Below are 27,857 nucleotides of genomic sequence, written 5' to 3' on the forward strand. Positions count from 1 at the left end.
TCACAAAGGGCATGAGAGACGGCACGAGTGAGGTGCCTCCCAGGACCCGCCCGTGCTCCCGCCCCCCTCCGTGGGCAGCCAGCACGTCCCCACACACAGCTCTCCAAAGCACAAAGCCCATCCACTTCCCTCCCGCTTCACCCTGACCTGCTCTCAAACACACCCCGCAGCCCGCCCGCCTGCCCCGGGACTGAGACGCGCAGTCCACACCATCGGAAAGGGAGCAGAGGGCACAGGCCGGCGTCTGGCGCCAGCGGCTCTGCGTTTCCATTCTGGCCCCTACGAGCTGTGTGACGGTGCAGTCTCTCCACCGGGCCCCGTCCCTCATCAAACCAGGCCCGATCCGGGAGGACGTGAGCAGCGAGGCCGGCCAGCCGGCCGGCGCCACAGGGCAGACCTCCCCTCTGCCTCCCGCCCCCGCCCGCCAGCCGGCTTCTGCTCGGTGGCTCCGTGGTTCACGCACAGCAGACCCGGGAAGACGGCGGGGAACCTCAGCAGCCTCCCTGCACCCACCTGCGGTCATTCTGGCTGATGAAGCCCTCGTTCAGCTTCTCCACGGCGCTGGCCAGCATGGAGCTGGCATCGTTGGCAAAGTCCAGGTCTCGGATCTCAGACACGGGAACCGACACGATGGCAAAGGCCTCCTTGTCCTCCTTGGTGGGGCAGGTGCCCAGCTGCAGGGACAGGAGTCAGCCAGGGCACTCAGGGGCAAGCCTGGGCCCCAGCCCCAGCCCCAGCCCCAGCCCCAGCCCCAGCCCCAGGCAGCCCCAGCCCCAGGCAGCCCCAGCTCCGGCCCCAGGCCCAGCCCCAGCCCAGCCCCAGCCCCAGCCCCAGGCAGCCCCAGCCCCAGCCCCAGCCCAGCCCCAGCCCAGCCCCAGGCAGCCCCAGCCCCCGCCCCAGCCCCAGCCCCAGGCGGCCCCAGCCCCAGGCGGCCCCAGCCCCAGCCCCAGCCCCAGCCCCAGCCCCAGCCCCAGCCCCAGGCAGCCCCAGCCCCAGCCCCAGGCAGCCCCAGCCCCAGCCCCAGCCCCAGGCGGCCCCAGCCCCAGCCCCAGCCCCAGGCAGCCCCAGCCCCAGCCCCAGCCCCAGCCCCAGCCCCAGTCAGCCCCAGCCCCAGCCCCAGGCAGCCCCAGCACAAGCCCCAGTCAGCCCCAGCCCCAGCCAGCCCCAGCCCCAGGCAGCCCCAGCCCCAGGCAGCCCCAGCCCCAGCCCCAGGCGGCCCCAGCCCCAGCCCCAGTCAGCCCCAGCCCCAGCCCCAGGCAGCCCCAGCCCCAGGCGGCCCCAGCCCCAGGCGGCCCCAGCCCCAGCCCCAGTCAGCCCCAGCCCCAGCCCCAGGCAGCCCCAGCCCCAGGCGGCCCCAGCCCCAGGCGGCCCCAGCCCCAGGCAGCCCCAGCCCCAGCCCCAGTCAGCCCCAGCCCCAGCCCCAGGCAGCCCCAGCCCCAGCCCCAGGCAGCCCCAGCCCCAGGCGGCCCCAGCCCCAGGCGGCCCCAGCCCCAGGCAGCCCCAGCCCCAGGCCCAGGCGGCCCCACCATGAGCCGGATGGGCCGCTCCTCCTCCACGTCGATGGGCACGTTGGTGCTCTGGATCCACGTGTTGGTGCAGAGGTGCCGCAGCCGCACATACGAGTTCCTGCAGGAAGGACCCGCGTGTACACAGCACGCCCGGCAGTCTGCCCCCATCGCTTCCCATCTCCCCCCGACCACACGGGCCTGGGAAGGTCCCCTCCGGTGAGGAGCCAGAGGGGTGACAGCAAACACGCAGGCCCTGCGCTAACTGCTGCGCTGGCCCAGCCCTGCGCCTCACCCACGCCCACGCCCAGAGCTCTCCGAAAGTCACTGGACAGATGGGGGTGTAGGCCATGCACCCCCGTAATGTGGACGTGCATGCTTTCACCCGGAACGCGGGGCTGTGGGTATGGAACGTAAGGGCCTTTCTGCAATAGGAAGCAATCTGAACCCCAAAGCACCTGCCCAAGAGCTGCAGCCAAGGGGCCTGGCCCTTAGTGCCTGTGTCCTCTCATCCACGCTGGTGAGGGGTACACGGGAGTCCCCCCGGACAGGGCATGTGCTTGAGTGCCCTACGAGGGCTAACGCCTGATTGACACCAGGAGCCTCCTGATGTGACTTATGTCCTAGAATCTCAGGGTTAGGGGCCTTACAGTCAGGCCCCCCCCACCCACCCCCACCCAGACCCACTGGGGCAAGCAGCCGTCAAGAACACTGGAGAGAAGGCGTTTTGATGGAGCAGCACCCAGGCCCGGCACACGACACGTGTCCAAGGGTGGCGAGCTGCCTCCTCGCTCAGAGCTCAGCCCAAGAGGCACAGCCTGCAGGTCCTAAGGCCACGGATGCGGCGCCTACCCACCGGGGCACGAAGGAGTCGGTCTTCTGCAGCGTGGTGGGGTCCAGCTCAAAGAGCGAGGCGATGTCGTTGCCGTGGGGCACAGCCACGAGGCGGTACTTGATTTTCTCCCCCGCGTTGCGACGTCCTGGGCGGCCCTGCACACTCTGGGGGAAGACCAGCTCAGGCAGGAGCCCTCCTCCTCTCAGGCCCCCTGGGACCACGGCATCCCACCGAGAGGCCTCCCTCTCCAGCCACCTCCCGGGGTCACGGGCCCCTGCCCGCCCACCCCCAGAGCGATGCACGCCGCTCTCCCCGCACCCATCCTCACCACTCCCGCCGCCTTGGGGTCAGAGGCGTCACCCTTGTAGCTGGGGTTCTCCTAGAGAGAAACAAGACGGGGAGCTCTTAGACACCAAGCTATACCAGTGACACCCCCACACACACACCCTGAGTCAGGTATGTCCCCCAGGGGTGCCCACCTCAGCCCCGAAACCCATGTGACTCCTGGAGAAGCTGCCAATGAGAGCCCCCAGGCCCCGCCCTCCATGGCCCCCCGGAGCCCCACAGGTGAACACACTCACGCACACGCACACGCACACGCACACGCACAGTGCCCAGTCCACGCGAGCCTGTGCCACACGGACAGACGTGGATGCTGGGAAGTTGGCTCCCTATTGAATCCCAGTGCCTAGAACAGCCCCTGGCAAGGGGAGTGCACAGCCATTCTTACAGCTTATTTACAGTCACGCAGTCACTTGATATGTGCTAAACAAGCACACGAGTGCAGAGAAGCAGGGTCCACAGACACGTGTCTGCGTGTGGCATGCACCAGGCACACAAGCGCGTGCGTGCCCGCGAGCACACAGCCTGCGCTCCCAGGATGCCGCTGCCTCCCACTCACCTCAGCAGCCAGGTAGTTGCCCGTGGCCAGGTGCTTGAAGCGGTACAGGCCGTTCCAGTGGCCCGCGCCTCCACGGCAGGGGTCATGGTGGACGACCTGGGGTGCGGGGTGAGGCGGGGTGAAGCGGGGTGAGGCTGCCCGCAGGGGGTGCTCCGGGGAGGCATGGACAGGCAGGGCCCTGGAGGGGCTCAGAGGAGGGGCAGGGACCACCTCCCCTCCCCCCAGCGATGGAGGAAGAGGGAGGGGTGGAGCCAGAGCTGGAGGGCAGGGCGGGGCCCGGGCGGGGCAGGGCTCTGACCTCCACCTCCCAGAGGGCGTTGGAGCTGGTGGCCGAGGTGGCGGACTGGCGCAGCGTGGTGCGCAGGAACACCTGCAGCTTGCCCTTGTACTCGTCACACGTCAGGAACTTCTCCTGCTCCGCGTGGAACAGCCGCACCACGTCCCCCTGCGGCGGCAGCGCGCGGCTCAGGACCGGGGCCTCCGGGCAGCCTGCCTGCCTCCCACGCGGGGCTGCTGGCTGGGCCCATGGGCTCCTTCCAGAGCCGGCCGCAGACCCCAAATGCAGCGCCCCCTCAGCTGGGCAGACACGCTCTTACCCAGCGCCCTCCCAGCCTTCCGTGTTCACGCCTGCCTGGATCGCCTCCTCCCAGTCGGTACCCCTGGAAAGGCCCACCGGCTCCACTGGCCAATCCCAAGTCTCCCCTCCGTGAAGGCAGGAGGGGGGCCCGCCTGGCGGCATCGCTCCCCGGCCTTTCCGCCCAGCTCTCCGCTCCCCGCTGGACTGAGTGGCTGCGGTGCAGGGACCGGGGCCTGGTCATCGCCACCGCTTTGCACACTGAGACCAAGCTTGGATCCTGGCTCCGCTTTCCGAGCTGCGTGACCTGGCTAAGTCCCTAACATCTCTCAGCCTCACTTTCCTCTCCTGTAAAACGGGAACGCTGTGACCTCCTTGCAGAATGTGGATCCTAGTTTGTATGACGAGGTAACACTACTCTTACCACGTGCCAGCTGCTGCGTGAGCCCTTGGCATGAACGCTCACCACTCCGCGCCCTAGCCCTCCAGCACACACAGCATTATCCCACTTTACAGGCGCAGAAACTCGGGCAGAGGTGGTACGTGTCCTGTCGATGGTCACGTAGCTCGTGACAAACGGGGCATGAATCCGTGCCCTCACCTCTCCACCACTCCCCACGCGTGCCGGCCACCCAGCAGGCCCTCAGGGCACGGCTGCCACTCCCGTTACAGTCACTGATGGCACATCCGTCCCCCTACACTGCGCTGGACACAAGCTCTCAGCAGCATCTGTGGAGTGAACGCCTCAGTGGGCGAATGCAGGGATGAAGGGATACACACAGGCTGGCTGTTACTATGGCAGAACCTGGTGCCTCTGTATCCGGGCAGTGCAGGGCGACAGCAAACACGGGTGGCTGTGTGAGCTCAGGTCACTTCCGAGCGGCCTGGAGTCTACCATCGGAGCCATGGGCCACGACAGGTTCACCCAACCACGTGGGCAGCACCTCGGGGACCAGCCCAGTCAAGTGTCCTTTTCCAAGCGCTACGCAGATTTGGAGCGGGAGTGTGTAATCAGGGAAGGCTTCTGGGAGGAGTGGCACATGGGCTGAGCCTTGACTGATGTGTGGACGACGTGCAGGTTTAAGAGAGGGAAAGGCACAGAGCAAGGGTAGGTGGGAGCAGCCTGGGAGATGGGAGGGAGAGGGAGGGTACGGCAGCCTGAGGGGCCAGGAAGGTCTGACAGAGCAGCCTGGCCGCGGAGAGGGGCAAAGGGAGCATCGCAGGCTTCTGAGCAGCGTCGCGTGCAGCGAACACAGGCGGCCGCCCGACGTAGCCGCTCCAGGGCCTGTCGCCTGTCTCTTTAACAGGCGTCACGGCCAGGTGTGCCGGCCGACTCCCCCAGCTGGGGAGCCCCGCACTCTGCTAGCCCCACACTGCCTGCTCCCCGGAGGCTGCGGTATTTCCCGGTCCGGTGCCCCCCATTCCCACCCCCCCACCAAGGCTCGCCCCTTCCGGCCTGTCAACCCCTGATGTCCTAGCGCCCACACCAGCTGGTCTAGAACCACGGCAGGGGGCAGGGGCCTGGCCCAGATCCAGAGCAGGCGTGGGGGACAGGGCAGAGGCTCAAAGGATCTGGCGCACCCCAATGTGGGGGAACCCCAGGCTACTGACACCCCCTTAGCAAGAGAGCAAACTGGGGCAGCCAGGACTTGGAGAGTGGAGCGGGGGTTGTGAGGCCAGAGATGAGAGAGGAGGGTCAGGCGGGGAGCAGCTGGTACAGGGGGAGGGGGACCTGTGGGGCAGCGGCGGGGGGGGCCCCGTCCTTACCCCTTTCAACACCTCATCCAGGTGGTCCCGGAACTGCATGAACAGGTTGATCTTCCAGCTGGTGTTGCAGTTCACAGAGTTGACCTGGGGAAGGTGGAGATGGAGACGGTGACGGCAGGCAGGCCCCGGCCGCTGGGGAGAGGGCCAGACTGCGGGCCGAGAGCGGGTGGGGAGGGCCAGCCCCCCCGGGCCCCAGCCCGCTGCCCTGGGGCTGCCAGCCGGTGCGGTGGGTAACGTGGCACGTGGGTAACGGGGCATGTGGGTAACGGGGCATGTGGGTAACAGGGCATGCTGGGAGACAGGCGGGGAGGGGTCACCTCTCCCCGAGTGCCCCGCGCCACTCACCTCCTTGCAGCCGGCATTGTCGCTGAGCTCGTAATTGCTGGCATGCAGGGGCTGCCCCGCGTTGACGGGGTTCAGGATCACCTTGTCCCCCACGACCACCTGTGGGGAAGGCGGAGCGGGTGAGGGAGGGAAGGGGCCTCCTGGCCTCTGGCCTGTTTGCCCCTCTAAGAACGGGACTGCCCTCCCGGTCCCCGGAGCTGGGGCCTGCGCCCCCTCCCCCGCCCCAGCCGCGTCCTCACGTTGTCCCCGTTGCTCCGCAGCTTCCAGAAGGGCTGGATGAAGAGCCAGGAGCCCTCGTTGCCCGTGGCGTCCAGCGTCACCCGCATGGCGTTCTTCTCCAACAGCGCCGGCAGCCGCTTGTTCACCGTCAGGTACTTGTTGCTCTTCATGTGCAGGAGCTGGGGCAGGCGGGGTGGGTGAGGGGCCCGAGGCCAGCCCACGGGGGGCAGGGGGGGCCCACCGGACCCTTGGTCACAGCTGGATGCAGTGTCAGACACACAGACACAGACACACAGACACACGCAGTCACACACACAAACACACGCCCTAGCCGGGCACTGGTGATCACAAACATAGACGCTACGCCCTGGCCAGTGTTGCTCAGTGGGTAGAGTGTCGGCCTGTGGACTGAAGGGTCCCGGGTTCAATTCTAGTCAAGGGCACATGCCCGGGTTGGGGGCTCGACCCCAGTAGGGGGTGTGCAGGAGGCAGCTAATCAATGATTCTCTCTCATCATTGATGCTTCTCTCTCTCCCTCTCCCTTCCTCTCTAAAATCAATAAAAAAAATATATTTTTTAATAGAAGCTAGCACTGTTCTAAATTCCTTACACGCATCATCGCACGCAATCTGACAGCAACCCGCCACCGGCCTGGTTGTACAGACGGGGAAGCGGAGGCGCCGGGAAGGAACCTGCCCAGGTCCGGGGCCACGATGCGAACCCAGCCCGGTGGCTGCATCTGTGCTGGTGGCCCGTGCGGGAGACCTGCCTCGGACCCGGCGCTCGGCCACGCCCAGGCCCAGCGCTCGACCACAAAACACACAGAAGCACATGCGCAGTCACAGAGCCGGCACCCGGAGGCGCTCACCTGGATCACGCTGCCGTACTTGACGACGTCCCCGTGCACCTTCTTGTTCTCCGTGTCGTTCTGCTTCTGCTCCATCTGGGCTGCGTGCTGCGCAGACACACACACGGTGGACACACGCACGCAGCTCCCGGCACCGGCCCAGGGCGACCCTCAGAGGCCGTCTAGTCCGCTCCCTCCACCACTGGGGGGCTGAGCGGGGTGAAGGGCAGGCCCAGGTCCCTCCCTCGGAGGGTCACGCCAGCCCGAGAGCCCCGGGGCCCACACACCCTGGCAGACACCTAAGCTGAGCCTCACTGCCCATCTCACCAGACGCCTCAGGCCCCAGCCGGGCGCCTGCCCCAGCCCAAACGCTGGCCGGGTGCTTGGTGCCCCTGCCTCCTCCTCCTCCCCACCCCTCTGTGGCCCTCCCTCCCAAAACTGTGTGTGCTCCCGGCCCACCGCCTTCAGGGAGCCTTCCCTGACTGGCCACATCCACCTCTGATGGTCCACCTGATCCTGGGGGTTGGTTCGCAACTGGAAGCTGCCTGAGGGTAGGCTCTGTCCCCTCCATCAGACTGGGGTTCCTGGGGGCTGGGGCCCTGTCCCCTCCATCAGACTGGGGTTCCTGGAGGCTGGGGCTCTGTCCCCTCCATCAGACTGGGGTCCCTGGGAGCCTGGGCCTCTGCGCCTTTCCTCTCTTTGGTCCCATTACCCAGGTCTCCTGACTGAGGCTGGGGGGAGGGGGCTGCTGGGGAGCCTCACTGTGTACACGTGCCTCTCACAGGCCTACAGCGTGTGGCTCTGAGTGTGTGTCGGTGCACATGGGAGGGCCCCCGCCCAGGCCAGATCCCGTTCAGCCCCGGCCTGGGTCCGGCAGGGAGGAAGCCTGTGAGCGCCCCAGCTCAGCAAGAGCGATGGGGGATTTATAACAGCTCAGGCCCCACCTCAGCCCGCCCCAGCCCAGGTCACCCCTGCTCTCCTCTGCACGGTCTGGCTCCGGCCCTGAGCTGTCCAGAGAGGGCTGCCCAGGGTGCGAACTGGCCGCTGCCCCCGAGAAGCCATGAGCCACCACCAGCGCTCGCACCGTGCACCGTCCGTGCCCAGGCCCCACGGCAAACCACAGAGTGACCACAGACAGCCCGGCCCCAACCCTTCAAAACAAGGGAGAAGTGACGACTAGTTCTCAAATGTGGTTCCTGGAGCCGGCGGGAACCCCGTGGGCTGCTGGGCGGGCTGTTCACGGCACTGTGGGGTCCAGCTGAAGGGCTGGTGGGAGCTGAACCCCCGTCCGCCCTCCGCTCACTGAGCCATGTGCCCTGGCATGGGCCGTGCAGCCTGGCGGAGGGCACCTTCTTCCCAGTGGCACAAAGGGGTCCTGTAGCTGAGCGGGCTGCTGGGAGGACACTTCTCCCCCCACCTCACCTCCTCCACAGCAGCCAACGCCAACCTCTGCGTATTGGGTTCTAAAACCACTGGACTCCCCATGGGGCCCATCGGCTCTGGCGAGCAATGGCCCTGCATGCTGACGCACACACAGTGCACACCTGCACGCACAGTGCACACCTGCACGCACACACAGTGCACACCTGCGCACACACAGTGCACACCTGCACATACACAGTGCACACCTGCACGCACGCACAGTGCACACCTGCGCATACACAGTGCACACCTGCGCACGCACAGTGCACACCTGCGCACGCACAGTGCACACCTGCACACACACAGTACACACCTGCACACACACAGTGCACACATACACAGTGCACACCTGCACGCACAGTGCACACCTGCGCGCACACAGTACACACCTGCGCACACACAGTGCACACCTGCACACACAGTGCACACATACACGGTGCACACCTGCACGCACAGTGCACACCTGCGCACACACAGTACACGCCTGCACACACACAGTGCACACCTGCGCACGCACAGTGCACACCTGCACACGCACAGTGCACACTGCACACACAGTGCACACCTGCGCACACACAGTGCACTCCTGCGCACACACAGTGCACACCTGCGCACACACAGTACACGCCTGCACACACACAGTGCACACCTGCGCACGCACAGTGCACACCTGCACACGCACAGTGCACACTGCACACACAGTGCACACCTGCGCACACACAGTGCACTCCTGCGCACACACAGTGCACACCTGCACACACACAGTGCACACATGCACATACACAGTGCACACCTACACGCACAGTGCACACCTGCACACACACAGTACACACCACGCACAGTGCACACCTGCACACACACAGTACACACCACACACAGTGCACACCTGCACGCACAGTGCACACCTGTACACACACCTGCACACACAGTGCACACCTGCACACACACAGTACACACCTGCACACACAGTACACACCTGCACACACAGTGCACACATGCACATACACAGTGCACACCTACACGCACAGTGCACACCTGCACACACACAGTACACACCACGCACAGTGCACACCTGCACACACACAGTACACACCACGCACAGTGCACACCTGCACGCACAGTGCACACCTGTACACACACCTGCACACACCTGCACGCACAGTGCACACCTGCGCACGCACAGTGCACACTGCACACACAGTGCACACCTGCGCACACACAGTGCACTCCTGCGCACACACAGTGCACACCTGCACACACAGTGCACACCTGCGCGCACACATTGCACACCTGCACACACAGTGCACACCCGCGCACACACAGTGCACACTGCACACACAGTGCACACCTGCGCACACACAGTGCACACCTGCGCACACACAGTGCACACCTGCACACACAGTGCACACCTGCGCGCACACATTGCACACCTGCACACACAGTGCACACCCGCGCACACACAGTGCACACTGCACACACAGTGCACACCTGCGCACACACAGTGCACACCTGCGCACACAGTGCACACCTGCACACAGTGCACACCTGCGCACACACAGTGCACACCTGCGCACACACAGTGCACACCTGCACACACAGTGCACACCTGCACACACACAGTACACACCTGCACACACAGTGCACACATGCACATACACAGTACACACCATGCACAGTGCACACCTGCACACACACAGTACACACCACGCACAGTGCACACCTGCACGCACAGTGCACACCTGTACACACACCTGCACACACACAGTGCACACCTGCGCACACACAGTGCACACCTGCGCACACACAGTGCACACCCGGGCACACACAGTGCACACCTGCACACACACAGTACACACCACGCACAGTGCACACCTGCACACACAGTGCACACCTGCGCACACACAGTGCACACCTGCGCACACACAGTGCACACCTGCACAAACACAGTGCACACATATACGCACAGTGCACACCTGCACACAGTGCACACCTGCGCACACACAGTGCACACCCGCGCGCACACAGTGCACACCCGCGCACACACAGTGCACAACCGCGCGCACACAGTGCACACCCGCGCACACACAGTGCACACCCGCGCGCACACAGTGCACACCCGCGCACACAGTGCACACCCGCACACACACAGTGCACACCTGCGCACACACAGTGCACACCCGCGCGCACACAGTGCACACCCGCGCACACACAGTGCACAACCGCGCACACACAGTGCACACCCGCACACACAGTGCACACCCGCGCGCACACAGTGCACACCTGCGCGCGCACAGTGCACACCCGCACACACACAGTGCACACCTGCGCACACACCTGCAGCTTCTGCAGCAGCACCACGTCGGAGATCTTCTCCTTGTCCTGCTTGGTCTGCTTGGCCTTCCAGTACTGCTTCTGGGCCGAGTAGCGGTTCATGGGGCACACCTTGAAGAGGCAGTCTGCGGTGGGCAGGAAGGACACGGCTCGTCGGGGCTCAGGGCCTCCCCGCGCCAAACCCCAGCCTGTGCCCTGCCCCCCAAGCCCACGGAGGGCTGAGAAGTTGCATCCTCCGGCCCGGCCCGGGACAGCGGCCTCCCGGAGACTGCCGGTCACTCCCCCTCCCGGTGGGACCAGGCCGAGCCCCTCTTCCCCTGAAACCACCCCCTCCTCCGCTCTCCCCGCCTGTGTGAGCGAGGGTCACCTGCTCTGCCGAGACCTCTCCTCGGGAGTTCTCCCATCAGAGGGAACCTGACCTAAGACAGGGCCGACCAAAGTCCCAGGGACAGAGCCACTGAAACAATTTTTATTTGGGGAAGCACACAGACACGCATGAGTTTCCTAAGCCCAGACCCCAGAAGGTGTCAGCCTCCTGTGTGTAAAGGAGGCATGCGTTGGAAGCTCCTGTTCGGGGGGGGGGGGGGGGGGGGGGGGGCGGGTCCTGGTGAGATGCCGGCACAGGAGGCGGGGCCTCTCCAACCAGAGCAGGGGCTGCGGGTGAGGCAGTGAGCTCCCGTCACCGGAGGGACTCGCACCCTGGGCCGGGGTGGGCTCACCGCCTCTGGGAGCCGTCTCGTGCTCCAGGAGCATGGAACACGCCAGAAAGATGGGTGCCGGGCCCTGGAAGGGGGCCGCTGGGGAGCAGATCAGAGACGGGGAGCCCTCTCCTTCAGCCCCCCTCACCTCCCTCTGGTGAAAGCTGGCCATCCAGCCCCTGGAACTAAAAGTGAAACTAGCCCCGGAGCAGGCAGAGGCCGCTGGTACCACCGGAAACGAGTGAGTCCGAGTGAGTCCGAGTTCAGAGGAGACAGGACGTCCCTGCAGGGCGGGAAGGGGCGGGGAGGGCATTCCACGAGCAGTGGGGCAGGGCTGCCTGCGGCCACCTGGGCACACGCACGAGAGGGCATCGCTCCCAGAAGAAGCTCAGTTGTGAAGGAGAGTGTGTCTTTACGGGGCTCCGCTCGGCCCCAAGCAGAGCTGGTGTCCCCGCTCCGGGAGTCCTGCCTCTCCAGGCTGATGGGAGCCCCAGGGCCCTGCAGGGACCCCGCTGCCTGGGTAGAGCCACCGGCTCCCCGCAGGAGTCGGGGAAGTGGGGTCACTCCAGGGGAGTTTTGGAAATGGGGGGCAATTTTGATGGAGGTCACAGTGGCATTTAGAGGGCAGGACAGAGACGCTGCCCCGGCCGCACGCGTGCGGGAGGACAGCCGTGGCCTGCTCGGGGCCGAGGGCACAGACGGTCATGCCTGCGTGGGTCTAGGAAACACCGACTCCTCCGGGGTGCCACTCCAACGGACACGGGGGACACTGTCCTCTGTACTGTTCCAACTGCCCCAGGAGGCTTTCGCTCTCAGAAAAGGCGCCCCTCACGGCCCGCCAAGCGCCTGCTGCCTGCGAGGCCGGCCTGGCTGCTTCCCTGGGCCTCGGGCTGAGCCCAGCGCGCACTTCTAAAGCCCATGCTGTCTCATTATTTTATCTCACACACACATTTACATATATAGAGAGAGAGGGAGGGAGGGGGGAGAGGGGGAGAGGGAGGCTGTGTCACATGCTGCTTTCCTTTTATTTCTCTTTTTGTCACACTCAGAGCACGATCCTGGCCTCACACCTCCGCCAGCCCCAGGCCCCCTCAGACCTGCCCCCCCCCCCCCCCCCACCGCTGCGTATTATATAGCTATGGACATGGGTCGGTTACACTGCTTTTGGATTCCCCTTCCTAACGTTAAAGGGGCCGTGGCTGCCAGGCTGCTGCTTGCCTCCGCTGCCCTCGCCAGCTCTGCGGGCAGGGCCGCGTGGGGCTCACGCTGTGCCCCGGCCCCTAGGCCGGGCTCAGGGACTGGGCTGTCTGCCACGTGAACACATGGATCCAGAGCCGCTCCCTCATGTGAGGTGAGGGGCTTGAATTTAGCCTCCAAGGAGGACAAGGATGAGGCGTGGCAGGGAAGGAGAGAAAGTGGAGGCGGAGTGAGACCGGTCACACAGCAGCGAGGCCGGCGGCACGGGCCTGGGCCAGCTGAGCTCCTTGGTCTCCCACAGCCACCTCCCCCCCCCCAGTCCGGACCGGCCCCCCGCTCACCCGGGACCCCTGTCCCTGCCAGGGCCGGCTCTGGGCCCCGGGCCGAGCGTGGTCACACTCCACCATGGAGCAACCCAAGCAGAAAACTCAGCAACTGAACTTTCCAAAGGGACGTTATTTAAGACCTAACGCACTGAGAGACGGTGCGGAACCCTCCGGCAGACAGAGCGAGGGAAACCAGGCAGATACAGAAACGGCCAAGCTCCTCGCACCGAGGCACGTGCTGACGCCAGAAGACGTGACCTTCATTAGGACCGCTTCCCCAGGCAGCCAGGAATCCGAGCCCAGGCCCCTCAGAACAGGCCCTGCTGGAGTCCCCTGGGGGGTGCACACCCCTGACTCGAGCATGGCCTGGCGCCCGGGGCAGGCAGGCGGTGCCCCGGGGGCTGGCGCACACCCTCTCCGAGGAGGGTACTCCCTCCTGCTCTACCACCACTCAGGCCAATTCTGCTAATGCAATGGCCAGCAGGCACTCAGAGATCAGCAGGCGCTCTTAGGAGCGAGATGCCACAGGAGAGAACAGACCCACAGACACCAGGACCAAACCTGAGGAGACTCCAGACAGGCATCCTCTAAACCAGAGTGCCACTCTGCTTACGTCAACAGAAGAGGGTCCGGCAGAGAACAGACTCTAACCTTTTGCACTCGGATGTCGAGTGTGACTCGACACGGTTAGCATCGGTAGCAGCTCGTATGTCGAATTGTATTGAATGTATCAATAATTTGAAATATAAAAAAATCCAAATAAATAAGTTTGTATGAAAAGAAACTCCAGTTTTTTATTCTACTGCCGCGCTTTGTAAAATCTGGGGTATTTAAAAAATTAAATCCCGAGTAGAATAAAGGAATCGAGAAAAAAGCAAGCGAGTGCAAAGGGCTAACAAGGGCACAGCAGCCCTGGCCGGTGTGGCTCAGGTGCTGGAGCATCAGCCCGTACATACTCCAGGTTTGATTCCGGGTCAGGGCACATGCCCAGGTTTCAGTTCAGGATGTGGTTGGGGCACGGCCAGGGTGTGGTCGGGCACCTGTGGGAGGCAACTATTCGATATTTCTCTCTCACATCCTCTCTCTCTCTCTCTCTCTCTCTCTCTCTCTCCCTCCCTCTCTCCTTCCCTCCCCTCCCCTCCCCTCTCTAAATACGAATTTTTAAAAAATGTTTTTAAGCAACAGAGCTGAATGAAAAAGAACCAAGTGGAATTTCTAGAAATAAAAAGGCTTCAACAAACAAGTGTTAAAACTCACTGAATCTACTTAACAGGAGAAGAGACGGAGCTGAAGAAAGTTAATGAAGTAATAGCAACCCTTGCGATGGTTGGTGCGTTCCAGTCTACTCTGTCCAATTCTTTCTAGGACGTTGGGCCCATTAGAGCGGCTCAGAAGCCGTGTCTGAGTGGAACACATCGCGAGGGGACCCCAGGCCGGCCAGGGATGAGCCGGAGTGGTCCTCCCGCTCCGGACCCCTCTCTAGCTTTCCTGGGAACTTACTAGCCTGTAAAGTCTCTTCCTCTCTCACAGGGTGGGACCCTCCCTCGGAGCCCCGCCCACAGCCCGCAGCCCAGGCACCTCTCCTCTCTTCCTGAACAAGCTCTTTGCCTGAAGGCAGTGCTGTCACAACCCCAGCGGAGCCGGCGCCTTCCTTCTCGCCAAACTGCGGGCAGGGGAGGGCCGGCAGCCAGCAGGCTGAGCCCACACAGGAGCAGCAGCCTCAGGGCCAGGAGGGAAGTCCGGATCAGGGGCTCCCACAGGAGGGACTGTGTGCTGGGGGGCGTGTACCTGTGGGGGAGGGGGCCCGGACTCGTAAGGCTGCAGACAACAAGGTCTTCGTTGACTAAAGAAAATCAATTGTCCTTCCCGGAGACTAACCACGGTGTGCGTAACACTCCAAGCCATGCTGCTGCCTACGTCACCAGGGGGACGCTCAGGGCCCCACAGACCTTGGCAGGTCTGGGTGAGGCCTGGAAGGTGCATTTTAAAGGCAACTGCACACATACACACACACACACACACACTCACACACACTCACACACATACACACACTCATACACACACTCACACATACACACACTCACACATACACATACACACACTCATACACACACACTCACACATACACACTCACACACACACTCACACATACACACACATACACACACACTCACACACACACGCACGCGCACACTCACACACATACACACACTCACACACACATACACACGCACACACTCACGCACACTCACACACACACACACTCACACACACACGCACACACACACAGACTCCCCAAATGGGTCAATAATGTTCAGAAAAGTTTGAAAAGCACCAGTGGGGACTTTCAAGACAAACACATCGCACAGGGAACAAAGCTCTCCAGTCACAACAATGTGCAGGTTCTGTACAAACCATGCGAACAGTGGCTTTTAATTTTTTTCACATTTAGATTCAACCCATAGAAGACACCCACGACTGCGGGGTGGTCACAGAAGAGGATGGAAAGCGTCTTCCGTCTGGACGCTGTGCACTGACGGTGCGCCCGGCAGTGATGGGAGGCAGGGTGCGCCGGGGCGAAGGAGAGCAGGTGCGGCTAGGACGCTCAGGTCTAGGAGGTGACGAGGGAGAGGCTACATCAGAGGGAGAGGCTACAACGCGCAGGGCGCCGTCGGGAGGACCGGGAGAGCCAGTGGGGTGGGGGGCCAAGGCAGCTACGTTCCGGAGTAGGCCCAGCACGTGGAGGCCTGGGAGGAGCGGAGAGAGCTCCGGGGACCGCTTCCTCCTGCCGCGCTGCCCGAGCCGCAAACTGGGCGACCCCGAGCGGGCAGCTGGCACCCACTCAGCAGCCCCGGCCCCGCCGCGGACTCCGCAGTCTCACCGCCCGTCGTTTGTCCTAAGAGCACCCCTGCATCTGTACAAAATGACGGGGGACAAGGGCCCTCCCTGCAGCACTGGCAGGAATGACAGAGCAGCAACAGGCTCTGGCCGGGTGGCTCAGCGGGTGGGGGCGTTGTCCAAACACCAAAAGGTTGCTGGGCCCGTACAGGAGGCAACTGATGAACGTTCCTCTCTCACATCGACATGTCTCTCCCCTTCCTCTCTAAAATCCATAAAAACATACCCTCAGGTGAGGACTAAAAAAGATTAGCAACAGCCCAAGTGTCCATCAGCGGGACCGGTCAATAGTACCGCAGAGCCAGTGCCCTGAGGCTGGGAGGGTGGAACGCAGACACGGCTGAGCACGTGTCCGCCCACCGTCGGGCGACCGCCCAGCCACGGAAGGACAGTACTGCCTGCGCGCGCTCACAGGAGGCGCTCAGAATAGTCAGATTCGTGGAGATGAGCCCGGCCGGCGTGGCTCCGTGGTTGAGCATCGACCTGTGAACCAGGAGGTCAAGGTCCGATTCCCGGCCAGGGCCCATGCCGGGTTGTGGGCTCGATCCCCAGTGTGGGGCATGTAGGAGGCAGCCACTCAGTGATTCTCTCTCGTCATTGATGTTCCTATCTCTCACTCCCTCTTCCTTCCTCTCTGAAATTAATAAAAACATTTTTTTTTAATTTCATGGAGATGAAAAGTAGAATGGTGGGTGCCGGGGTGGGGGTGGGAGCCGCGGATGGGAGTTATTATTTCATGGGCATAGAGGAAGAGAGTTCAAAATTTCTATATGCAAACATGGAAAGATCTCCAGTAGGATCGCTCCACAGTAACATGTATGAAGTAAAAACAGCAAAGCATAGCATAGGGTACACAGGATGCCACCTCTGTGTAAGGGAAGAGTGGTCATGTGAACACATGTCTGTATTTGCATGAAGGACACCGGGACCAGGAGAGACGAAGGGAGGGGCGGCCTGGAGGGACAGTCGTGGGAGGGAGGCTCTCCGTGTGCCTTGCACGATGCTCTGAGGTTTGACCTGGACGAATAACTTACCTCCCAGGTTTTCTACGTGGCTGTCCCTGAGAGGGGCTGGGCGGGGTGGGGGCAGCGAGGGCGAGTGAGGATGGGCGGGCACTGCTTCCATCTCATCCTGGAGCTCGTCTTTGCATTACTTTTTTAAACATGTTTTTACTGATTTCACCAGCTCCCTACGGGGCCCGAGCTGGCGACTCGGGCATGTGCCTTGGCTGGGAATCGAACCTGTGACCTCCTGGTTCATAGGTCGACACTCAACCAATAAGCTGGCTGGACTGTGTTACTTTTATAAAAAGAAAAAAATTAACAAATTTCTAAGTGGCAAGTCAACACATAAAAAGATGCTGGATCTCAGTAGTAGTCAGGGGAATGCAAATGAAGCCACAGTGAGACCATTTCACACCAGCCGACCCACCAAGGGAGCAGGGCCGGGTGGGGCGAGGGCGCACCCACGGGCTGTGGGGTGAGGGGTGTGCGCAGGGCGAGGGGGGTGACAGGCACAGTCCCAGGAGGGCAGCAGGGCCTCCCCCCCCCCCCAACAGGACCCCTCCTCGGGACACACCCAGCGGCCCTGGCTCGTGCGCAAGCGCCCGCTCGCCGCAGCAGCGCTGGCCGTGACCACAGCTGGGAATGAGCTGAGTGGCCGTCAACAGGGAACCTGCGCGGCGGGCAGCTGGCTCTCGGGCAGAGTATTATTACACAGCAATTAAACAGATGGGCTAGCCACAGGCGTCATCACGGATAGCTCTCGAAAACAGCGCAGCCGAAGGAGCAGGTGCGCAGGGAGGCGACCTTTAACAGGCGGGAAAGCGGGACGCAGTCCCTGTATCATCCCGGGACAGCCCAGGTATTCGTGGCAGGACGCAGGCCCGAAGGACCCACGCCAGTTTCTGCGTGTTCTGAGAGCGTTTGCCCAGGGGGGGATGGGGGGGAAAGAGGGGAGACTGGGGGGGCTTCTCTTTACAGATGAGAAGATCTGCAGTCAGCGTGGAGGAAAGACCTGGTAGAGCGCAGCAGTGGGTACCTGGGTGTGTGCTCCTATGTAGAGCTGATGTCTTAATAATAAAAATCACAATACACTGAGCTTGGAAAATGGAAGGTAGAGCAGAGGCATAGGGTGGGGGAGGGGGACCCAGCCTGCCAGCACCTCATCACCCTCCCCAGCACCTGCCCCAGCAGTGCCGGAGGGTCAGGCCCCGCACACTTTCCTGGGCTCCCTGTAGCTGGGCTGTGAGCGCCAAGCTTCCCTGAGGTGGGGAGGTGGGGGTGCGGGTCACGGGGCCCAGCTGCAGGAGGAGGAAAGGGCTCGGGCGGGGGCAGCAGCACACAGCTCCGAGCAGCCACAACCCCAAGACCTGGAGCACAGCACAGGGCATGGGCGCCCTGCACGCTGGGCAGCAGCAGCCCGGCCTCCGAGGCCCTGCAGACTCTGGAAAGAATTCGCAGAACATGCTGGGGCACGGCATGGCTCCGGAAGATGGCTAGCCCACAAACGGCGCATCGGGCGCTGGTGGAGCAGGTGAGGCCGCGGGCTAGGCCGGCCCAGCCCGGGGTCCCCAGCAGCAGGTGAAGGGAGTCGGCTCTGGAGGAGGAGGGAGAGCCCACAGTCCCAGGTGGCCTGGGAAGCAGCCACCCCCCGCCCGCCCGCCTCTAGCCACAGCCCCGCGCCTGGCTGGGACCCCCCAGGGCGGGGACAGAGAGCCAGACTCCGGGTCGAGGCCAAGCTCCACGCGTCTCTTCTCTGGGCTTCAGCCTCCGACCTGAAGGTGGGAGTCCTCCTGCCTAAGCTCTAACGCTCCGCCTGGGACCCGCCAGCCACGAGGGACCTCTGCCTCCCTCCCCGCGACACCACCGGCGGGACCTGGGCGCAGAGGGCGGCGGGACCTGGGCGCAGAGGGCGGCGGGACCTGGGCGCAGAGGGCGGCGGGACCTGGGCGCAGAGGGCGGCGGGACCTGGGCGCAGAGGGCGGGAGGATGAGTCCCCTATTCCACCCCAGGGAGCGGGCGGGCGGGCGCAGAGGCGGCAGCGTGCAGCCGGGGACCCTGGGGAGGGCCTGCGCACAGGAAAAGGGGGAGGAAGAGAGGGGAGGAGCGGGAAGGAGTGAGGGGAGGAGGGCAGGGAGTCAAAGGAGCATTTGTTCTGCTAAGTGGCCCAAACTCTGTCCGCTGAAACACTCCGGCAAATCTGCCTCTGCCACACCCTGTGTCAGCGCCGGTCCCAGCACAGAGCTGTGCACACACCTCTCCCTCCCTCCAGCCCCCTCTGCCTCAGAGCCACCCGGGACCCTCACCGCTCTCGCCTACTCAGTTCTGCCCAGCCTTTGCCTAAACCCCTCGGCTGCAGCGGCTTCAAAGCCCTCCTGATTCGGGCTGAGGAGCGACCGCGTTCCTTTCCCTCCCCACTCAGCACCCCAGGACCCAGGGCAGGCGTGCTCAGAGCTGCACCTCACGCAGGAGGCCTGCACCAACCCCCAAAGTCCCCAGAACCCGGGCCCAGGGCCCTCGAGGCTGGGCTCAACCCGGGACTCGGGTGGGCCTCGCCAACAAGACCCAGAGCGGCCGGGCCTGAGAGAGGCGGCCGGGGCAGGGGCAGGGGCAGGGCAGGAGCAGCCGGTGCATGAATAACTGAACACATGGAGCGGTAGGCCAGATGCACGCTATGGAGAAAAGGAAGCAGGGGAGGGAGACTGCGGGGAGGTCAGAGAATGTCCCACCGAGGATATGAGCCCTGAAGCCGCGGGGAGCGGGGCCGTGTGGGTACTGGGAAGAACCTGCGGGCAGAGGGAACAGCAGGTGCAAAGGCGCAGGGTGGGGCGTGGCTGACACCTGTGAGGACCCGAGGGAGGCCGGTGCGGCTGGAAGGGACACCAGCCCAGGGGAAGGGCATGAGCGAGAGGGTGCGGGGCACAGGGGTCTGGGTGGTGAGGAAAGGCCAGTGCCACAGGCCGCTCCCCCAGACCCGGGCGTGTCCCCTGAGACTCCCAAGCACAGCCCCCACTCAGGCCCATGATGGAAGCGGGAGCTCAACAGCAGACATGGGGGCCCTCTGCGGGCTGGGAGGAACCCCCTCTTCTCTGCACTCCATGGATGGGCAAGGCCCAGGCAGGCAGGCAAGGCTGCCACAGGGTCACCTTAAATCCTGCTCCCCTCCCAGCACCCCTCTCGGGGACAACTGAGCTCATCCCCGGGAGGAGCAGCTCATGGACAGCAGAGGGGCAGGGCCTGGCCAGGCGTGTTCCTGCCTGCGCCCGCCCTGCCCCGCCCAGGAGCCAGGAGCCAGGAGCCGTCTGGCTGGCTCAGCCTCACCGGTGATCACAATAACACCTTCCCTGGCTGGGCATCTCCCATCCTCGCCAGGGCCCTGCGGCCGTCGGGGCGGAGCTGAGGAGCCCTCCGACCTCGGCCACGGAGGCCTCCGCCGAGAGGGAAGGCCCCTGCCCAGGGTGACAGCAGAGCCAGGACTGGGCTCCACCAGCTCCCGAGGCAGGAGTCCTCCGGGGGGCCAGGGCTGAGGACACAGCCGGGCAGGAGGACACAGCCCGTCAGGTCCAATGCGATGAGAGACTCACAGAGAAGGGCTCTCACCCTGGCCTCCTGGCGCCTGGGGAAATTCTCTTCCTCCCCAGTTCCCCCCAAAAACGCCCAGCCACAGACAAAGAAAGCCCTGTGTCTGGTGGGGAGCCGGGCGGGCCAGGAGTGGGAGTGCCCGCGAGGTGGGCGTGGCCCCGGGGACCCGCAGGGAAGAGAAGGTCTGAGCCAGGCGGGCTCTGCATTGGGCCGTGGGAGGGCTCCGAGCAGCCTTGTCTGACCCACAGCCTCTGGGACCCAATGGGGCGGAAAGACTCCGTCCGGTCCAGGCCTCAGCAGCCTGGGAGGGGAGCTTGCAGTGGGAGTGGAGGTCTTACCTCGGAACTTCTTGGGGGGGTTGTCCAGGTCCCCAGCCGCGGGCTCCACCACACAGCGGTCATCCACCAGCCTGGGGACAAGGCAGCTGGGTCAGCGGGAGGAGAGAGACCCAGCTCCCCACAGCCCTCCCGCAGGCGGGATTCCAGGACGCCAGGGAGGCCTCCAACGAACCTGCACCGACCGCCCTCACCATCGAGTCATCCCCTTCCCTGGTGAAAGGCAAGACCTCTTGGAGTGGAGATGGGGGAGCCCCCAGGAAAAGCAAGAAGATGTACCCCTCCCCCCACTGGAGCCTGGGCTGTCACACACGTGGACGTAACTCCTGTCACAAGCCGACCCCTGTGCACAGACCTGAAAGGGCGGTGGGTGATGGAGGAGGGAGAGACCGACCAAGAGAGACAAACTCAGCAAGAGAAACAAAGAGCAGGGGGAGAGAGACGGAGCAAGGGAGGGGGAGAGACGGGAAAGACAAAAAGACACACAGGGAGGAAACAGGCCGGAGGACCGAGACAGATGCACAGAGAAGCTCATGAGACACCAACCAGAGGAACAAGCCTCTGGGCCTCACAGACAGAACAACAGGTCTGCGCCTTCCCACCTGTCAGGCCCATTTCATCCCCCCTCTTTGGCCGCCGTGGGCCTAGAGTCCCCCCTACAGCCACGGCTGGGGTAACCCTAAATCTCTGGAGGACATCCACCCACCACCCACCCATCCATCCACCCACTCACCCATCCCACCCACAACCCACCCATCCCACCCACAACTCATCCATCCACCCACCACCCACCCCATCCCACCCACCCACCACCCACCACCCACCCACCCACCCACCCACCCACCCACCCATCCATCCATCCATTCCTATATTTAAAAGTCTTCAAAGTCACCCCAACCTCTAGAATAAAGCAATGATGATAACCCACCATTTCAGAGACCAACTGTATCTCAGCACTTCACAGTTCTTACTTCTGAATTCTCGCCCACTTCCCCACAAGGGCTAGTCATTGGTACCATTTCACATATGAGAAAACTGGGTTTGGAAGTTAAATATGCATAACAGGCAAGGTATAACCTTTTGTGTATATTAGTGCCGGAAATAGGTACTACAAATCTTGTTGATTTGTCTGGATAATGTTTAAGAAATTTACCTTTAGTCTTCTATTAGCCTAATTTTTTTTCCAAAATAAAAGAGTGAATTTTTTGTTGTAGATAATCCTCACCCAAGGATATTTTTTCCATTGACTTTTAGAGAGAGTGGAAGGAAGGGGGGGAAGAAAGGAGGGAGAGAAGAAGAGAGAGGGAGAGAGAGAGAGAAACATTGATGTGAGAGAGACATCAATTGGTTGCCTCCTGCAAGTGCCCAACCGGGGTGGGAGAGCCATTCTGCAGCCCAGGGACGTGCCCCTGACCGGGAATTGAACCTGTGACCCTTCGGTGCTCGGTCGACGCTCTAAATGGCCAGAGCAACGATGAGTGCATTTTTCGTGTCAAAAAAAAGTTAAATAATTTGCCTGAAGTCACACATCTGATTCTAAAGCCTCCTTCTGCTCCTCCCCTCCTTAGTTTGGCTAACAAGACCTTTTGTGATCTGACCTCCCTGGCTAACCTCAACACCTCCTTGCTCCAGCTGTGCTAAACCTCCAGTTGATCCCACAGTCCCTGGAGCTCTCCTCTCTACAGAGATGGTCTTGGCAGCCTGCACTGTCCTTCACTCGTAGCCCACCCTGGCGCCCCTCCACGCCCTGGGCGTACGAAGCTCTGTTCATTCTCCCACACGCAGCCCTCTTCCCCTACTCCAGTGGTCGGCAAACTGCGGCTCTCGAGCCACATACGGCTCTTTGGCCCCTTGAGTGTGGCTCTTCCACAAAATACCACGTACAGTGCGATTGAAACTTCGTGGCCCATGCGCAGAAGTCAGTTTTCGGCTCTCAAAAGGAATTTCAATCGTTGTACTGTTGATATTTGCTCTGTTGACTAATGAGTTTGCCGACCACTGCCCTATTCTGTGAGGAGTCCTTGGCCAATGCCTCCCTCCCCCCGCCGGGGCCTCCCTCCCCAGTGTCCCCACCGCACCCGGTCCTGGCCGCTCCTGCTGCAGGTCTCTTCCTGTGGCAGCTACTTCCTGTGTCCACACCGAGTCCCCTGAAGACAGGACCCTGTGTTCCCCTTTGGCATCACCAGCAGTGCGGTCCACGGTAATGATAACAGCAAGCAGGCTTTATTCCCCATGTCTCCATATATCGCTTTTTAATTTTCTAAATCGGCTTTGCTATTATTTGCATTTTGCAGGCAAAGAAGCCAGAGCACGGAGATGTTAGACCATCTGGCGAGGGACACAAGGCCCGCAAGCAGCAGAGCTGGGCTCTGAAGCCGGCCGGGGGACCTGAGCAGGTGCGGGGCAGGGTCCTGTGGGACGTCCCAGTGGGGGCGGCTGTCTCCCTCCCCGCCCCAGCCGCCAGCAGGGGCCGTCCTCGGCTCTCTCCCCTTCTCCACCTGCGCTCAGCCCTTGGTCACTTCAGCCACTCTCACGCTTCAAAGCACCCCTTACACTCACTGTTGATCCTCTCCCCCAAAGGCCGGCTCAGAGGTCTCGCTGCCTCCCCTGAGGTTCAAAACTGAGCTCCTGGTCTGGCTGCTGCCTACATGGGCTCCTCCTGAAGTCCTCCCGTCCCAGGCCATCCCTCCCGGGGCCAAACACCTTGGGCCAGTCCTGGCTCCCCTCTTCCCCTCACCCCTCACACCTGCTCTGCCGGGGAGCCCTGAGGGCCCCACAAGACGTGCAGAACCCAACCGCATCCCGGTCACCACCTCCCCGCCGGCCCACCAGCCCTCACCGGATTTCTGTAACTGCCTCTTCCCTGGTCTCCTGCCAGTCCCCTCCCTTCCCCCTCCACACAGCAGCAGAGGGGGCGGGGAGGGAGGCACACAGACTTGTTGTTCTGCTCCTCCGTGCACTCATCGGCTGAGTCTTGTACGTGCCCTGACCGGGGTGAAACCTGCCGCCTGTGTATCCAGAGGCTGCGCTCACCAACGGCGCTGCCGGGCCAGGGCTGCGGGGTCTCTTTAAGAACTACTAGTGAGTCAAGCCCGGCCGGCGTGGCTCAGTGGTTGAGCGTCGACCTATGAACCAGGAGGTCATGGTTTGATTCCCGGTCAGGGCACACGCCGGAGTTGTGGGCTCCATCCCCAGTGTGGAGCCTGCAGGAGGCAGGCAATCAGTGATTCTCTCTCATCATGGATGTTTCTATCTCTCCCCTCCTCTCTGAAATCAATAAAAATATATTTAGAAAAATGAAAAACAAAAGGTAAGTCAAATCAGGGCCGTCCTCTGCTCAGAACTCTAGAACCATTCATCTTAGAGCACAAACGAAACACAAATGGCCGGAAAGACCCCTCGCCTCTCGGACTCCGTCTCCTCCCTCTCCCCTCGCCCCCTGCTCCAGCCACAGCCCTCCCCCGGGCCCCACAAACCTTCCTGGGCATCTGGCACTGCCTCTTCCCTCCGCCTGAACCGAAGGCCCCCAGGTGCCCTCGGGGATCCCTCCCTCACCTCCCTCAGACCTTGGCTCGAATCCCCCGTCCCCCTGGACACCCTCCCCAGCCCCCTTTTCAAAATTGTAGACGGCTCTTTCCCACGCCCCCTCCACTTCGCTGCCTCACTGTTCCCCCGCACCCACCGCCACCCGCCTGCTGGGTTGTACTATTTATTTGGGTACTGTCACCCCAGCCTCACGGGATGGAAGGTGCATGAGGACAAGGATGTGTCTGTGTTGCTCCCTCTGTGTCCCGGCATCCAGACCGCCTGGCGCAGCGCAGGCACCGGGAACCACGTATTGAGTGAATTAATTCATTTAGCAGCTGCTGAGGGAAGTACATAAGAAGCCAAAGATAAGGTCCCTGCCTCGGGGAGTTTAGATCTTGTTGGGAAGGCAGTCACATACTCTGAAAAGTTAATGACATAAGGAATATGCATTGGTGCCAACAGGCGGCACCAGCTGTGGATTTCGTGGGCACCAGAGAAGGGAGAGGTCAGAGGCTGGCCAATCGTCAAAGGTGTGAAAGAACAGGCAGGGCTGTGCAGAGCCTTGAATAATTCATAGAATTTCCTGTAAGACATTCGTGAATCAGATTAGCTGGTCGTCTCTTAGCAAAGCCCTTATCTAGGAGGAGAAGTTTTGGTGGGGGAGGGGGAGAGCCTGGGCCAGGTCCCGGCACCCAGGGCAGCGCCCAGCCCCCATCTTGACATGCACAAGGCCTTGGGGAGGCCCCTCCTCAGAGAGACCCTGTCAGAGGCGAGCCCCACCCCCGTGTCGGACCCCCTCCCCTGGGAACGCCCTGCCTGGCACACTCGCAGGAAAGCCATGCGAATGCAGGTGCCCGCTGGCTGGCTGAGTGCAATCCCCCTGGACAAGCCCGCCTGGCCCCGCCCACTCGGGCACAGCTTCTGAAGCCCCTCCCAGCGCCCCGGGGTCTGGAGAGCATTTTGCAAGCGAAGGGAAGGCCACTTAGAAAGGGGGGCGACTGGGCAGAGGAGAATTTCAAATGAGGTTGGGATCCCAGACCCACAGCCCAGTGGGGACAGAAACGGCCGGTCGGAGGGGCCGAACGGAGACGCCGTGTGGGGCTCCCAGGCATCAGGAGAACAAGGTCCCTAGTGGGGCTTGCAGAGGTTCCTCGGGCTCCCACACTCCACACCCCGTCCTCCCCGGGCCGGACTAGCAGCCTCAGCATCGCCTGAGAACCCTGGGCTGCGTCTGCACCTTCCCAGGGACCTCTGGGCTGGCACCTTGCGCCTTCACCTTTTATTTCCCACTTGGTGCCAGGGCAACCCCCACCGGCCTGTAGGCAAAGAAGGCAGCCATCCGCGGGCCCACGGCCGCCTCCCCTCCAGCCCTCCCTGCTCCCTCAGGGCTGGGCTTCCCACCAAGGTGCTATCGGGCAGGGGTGGAGTGGGCGGGAGGGGCGTTGCATGGAGCCTTTAACTGGCAAGCAGGAAAGTCCTTATCAGATGGGCAGTCCAGGGAGCTGAGAGCAGAGGACACCAAACTGGTAAGTTTTTTTGTTGTGTGTTTTTTTAAATATTTTTATTGATTTCAGAGAGGAAGGAAGAGGGAGAGAGATAGAAACATCAATGATGAGAGAGAATCATTGATCGGTTGCCTCCTGCACGCCCCCTACTGAGGATCGAGCCAGCAACCTAGGCATGTGCCCTTGACCAGAATCGAACCCAGGACCCTTCAATCCGCAGGCCGACGCTCTATCCACTGAGCCAAACCAGCCAGGGACAGATGGGTAAGTTTTTTGTTTTTTTGTGGGGTTTCATTTTTATATTTTATTGATTTTTGACAGAGAGGAAGTGAGAGGGGGAGATAGTTAGAAGCATCAATGAGAGAGAAACATCACTCAGCTGCCTCCTACACCCCCCACTGGGGATGTGCCCGCAGCCAAAGTACATGCCCTTGACTGGAATCGAACCTGGGACCTTTCAGTCTGCAGGCCGACGCTCTATCCACTGAGCCAAACCTGCCAGGGCCAGGTGGGTAAGTTTTGATGAAGGGGAGCCTCGGAGGGCAAGGCCAGGACTTCTGTCCCAGGTGGACCCAGGTTTGGGGAGCAGCATTGTGGTCGCCTAGCACGCCACCCCCACCCAGATCCCGCCCCCCACTCACATACACATACTCACAGTCGCGCGCGCGCGCACACACACACACACACACACACACACACACACACACCCCACCCAGTGCCCCAATGACCGCCTCCCCACACTCGACGCCCAGTGCAGCCGTGGCCAGGCCTGCCTGTGACCTGGGTGGGCACCGTGCCACCTGCAGAGGGTCGCCCGGGGACCCCTCCCCACCTGGTGGCACCCATGTCCCGGGCAGTAGCTCCCTGCTCACGGGGCATCTGTGTTTGTGAAACTAGCTCGTCCCAGGTGCTCAGCCTCGGCCTCTTAGGCACCTGGCGCTGTAACCAGAGCCGAGTCCTCCATCCGGGGGAGGTGGCCCCACTTCAACCCCCTCCGAGCACCTGCCTCCGCCCAAGGTCCAGGGAAGGCTCCTCCCATGCTCCGCCAGCCCACGGACCTCGCCGTCCCACCTCTGCTCATGCCCCCTCCTCTGCTGATGCCCCCACCTCTGCTGATGCCCGTCCTGCTGGGCCACCTTCAAGGCTGGCTTAGCTCCTGTAGAGATCCCCCTCCCCCACCCCCACCTCCTCTAACGGCCGGTGGCACCCCAGCCTCGGTCACAAGAGCGCTGCTCCTCCAATGTGGGGAGCACGTCCTACTTTGTGGGTCGTTTTTGCATCCAGGACTTCACGCCGTTCTCACCACATCCAGGGTGAGGCTCACAGAGCAGAGGGCACCAGCCCTCACTCACCAACTTCACTGGGAGCAGGCGATGCGCCGGGCGTGGTCCCTACCCTCGAGAAGCTCCTACGCACCGCGCCAAGTGCCGGCGGACAGCAGCCTGGCCTACACCCTTGCACCCGCCCCTTGAGACCCTCAGAGGAGCTGGTGGACAACTCTACTCTAGGAGGGCATGAAGGAGGGCGCTGTGCCCGACTGCCCATGGGGTCTGCACCGGTCTGAGGGAGAGACAACAACGGTAGCTGTGTGCAGGGGCCTGGGTGACCCCATTCTGCCCAGGGTGGACTTTGAGACCCAGAAGGAGCCAAGGCCTGGGGCGGGCCAGTGCTGTCTGGAAGATTAGATAAGGAGGGGGGAGGAGCTAGGAGTGGGGTGGGTGACCATCAGATCCGAGGGGCCTGAAGCAAAGCCTGCCCTGCCAGGCCCCAGCTGAGCGGCCACTGGAGCAGGAATCACAGATTGGGCAAATGCCCAAGGGACCCCAGACATCCCATCCCCCCAATCCAGCTCAGAACCTGAGGCATGGAAGGGGGGGAGCGGGGAGGAGCAGCCAGCTCCAGACCCCAGTCTCCTGACCTCAGCCCAGGGCGCTGGCCACCACCCTCTCGGGCACTCCCTCCCGGCACTGTCTGAACAGTGGGATTGGCTGGTGGCGGGTGGGGCCTTTGGAGTCCCCTTCTCCAAATACCCCAAGGCACG

The 27,857-nt window shown here is 62.6% G+C and overlaps 1 protein-coding gene across 3 annotated transcripts in view; it reads right to left on the bottom strand.

Annotated features, from left to right (window-relative positions):
- ITPR3 (inositol 1,4,5-trisphosphate receptor type 3) overlaps nucleotides 1-27,857 on the bottom strand; it is a 66,840-nt gene that overhangs the window by 30,191 nt on the left and 8,792 nt on the right. For 2 of the 3 annotated variants that reach the window (XM_079781013.1, XM_079781015.1), the window contains exons 2-13: nucleotides 20,787-20,857; nucleotides 10,750-10,871; nucleotides 7,015-7,101; nucleotides 6,167-6,325; nucleotides 5,928-6,026; nucleotides 5,583-5,666; nucleotides 3,540-3,686; nucleotides 3,242-3,337; nucleotides 2,669-2,719; nucleotides 2,362-2,504; nucleotides 1,527-1,626; nucleotides 514-674 (exon numbers count right to left, since the gene is read on the bottom strand). In XM_079781013.1, the coding sequence (XP_079637139.1) occupies nucleotides 514-674; nucleotides 1,527-1,626; nucleotides 2,362-2,504; nucleotides 2,669-2,719; nucleotides 3,242-3,337; nucleotides 3,540-3,686; nucleotides 5,583-5,666; nucleotides 5,928-6,026; nucleotides 6,167-6,325; nucleotides 7,015-7,101; nucleotides 10,750-10,871; nucleotides 20,787-20,857 (1,320 nt within the window). Of the gene's footprint in view, nucleotides 1-513; nucleotides 675-1,526; nucleotides 1,627-2,361; nucleotides 2,505-2,668; nucleotides 2,720-3,241; nucleotides 3,338-3,539; nucleotides 3,687-5,582; nucleotides 5,667-5,927; nucleotides 6,027-6,166; nucleotides 6,326-7,014; nucleotides 7,102-10,737; nucleotides 10,872-20,786; nucleotides 20,858-27,857 lie in introns of all 3 variants that reach the window. The other variant, XM_079781014.1, reaches the window with a different exon arrangement.

Source organism: Cnephaeus nilssonii (assembly GCF_951640355.1).
Source record: "Cnephaeus nilssonii genome assembly, chromosome: 9".
NCBI lineage: Eukaryota > Metazoa > Chordata > Mammalia > Chiroptera > Vespertilionidae > Cnephaeus > Cnephaeus nilssonii.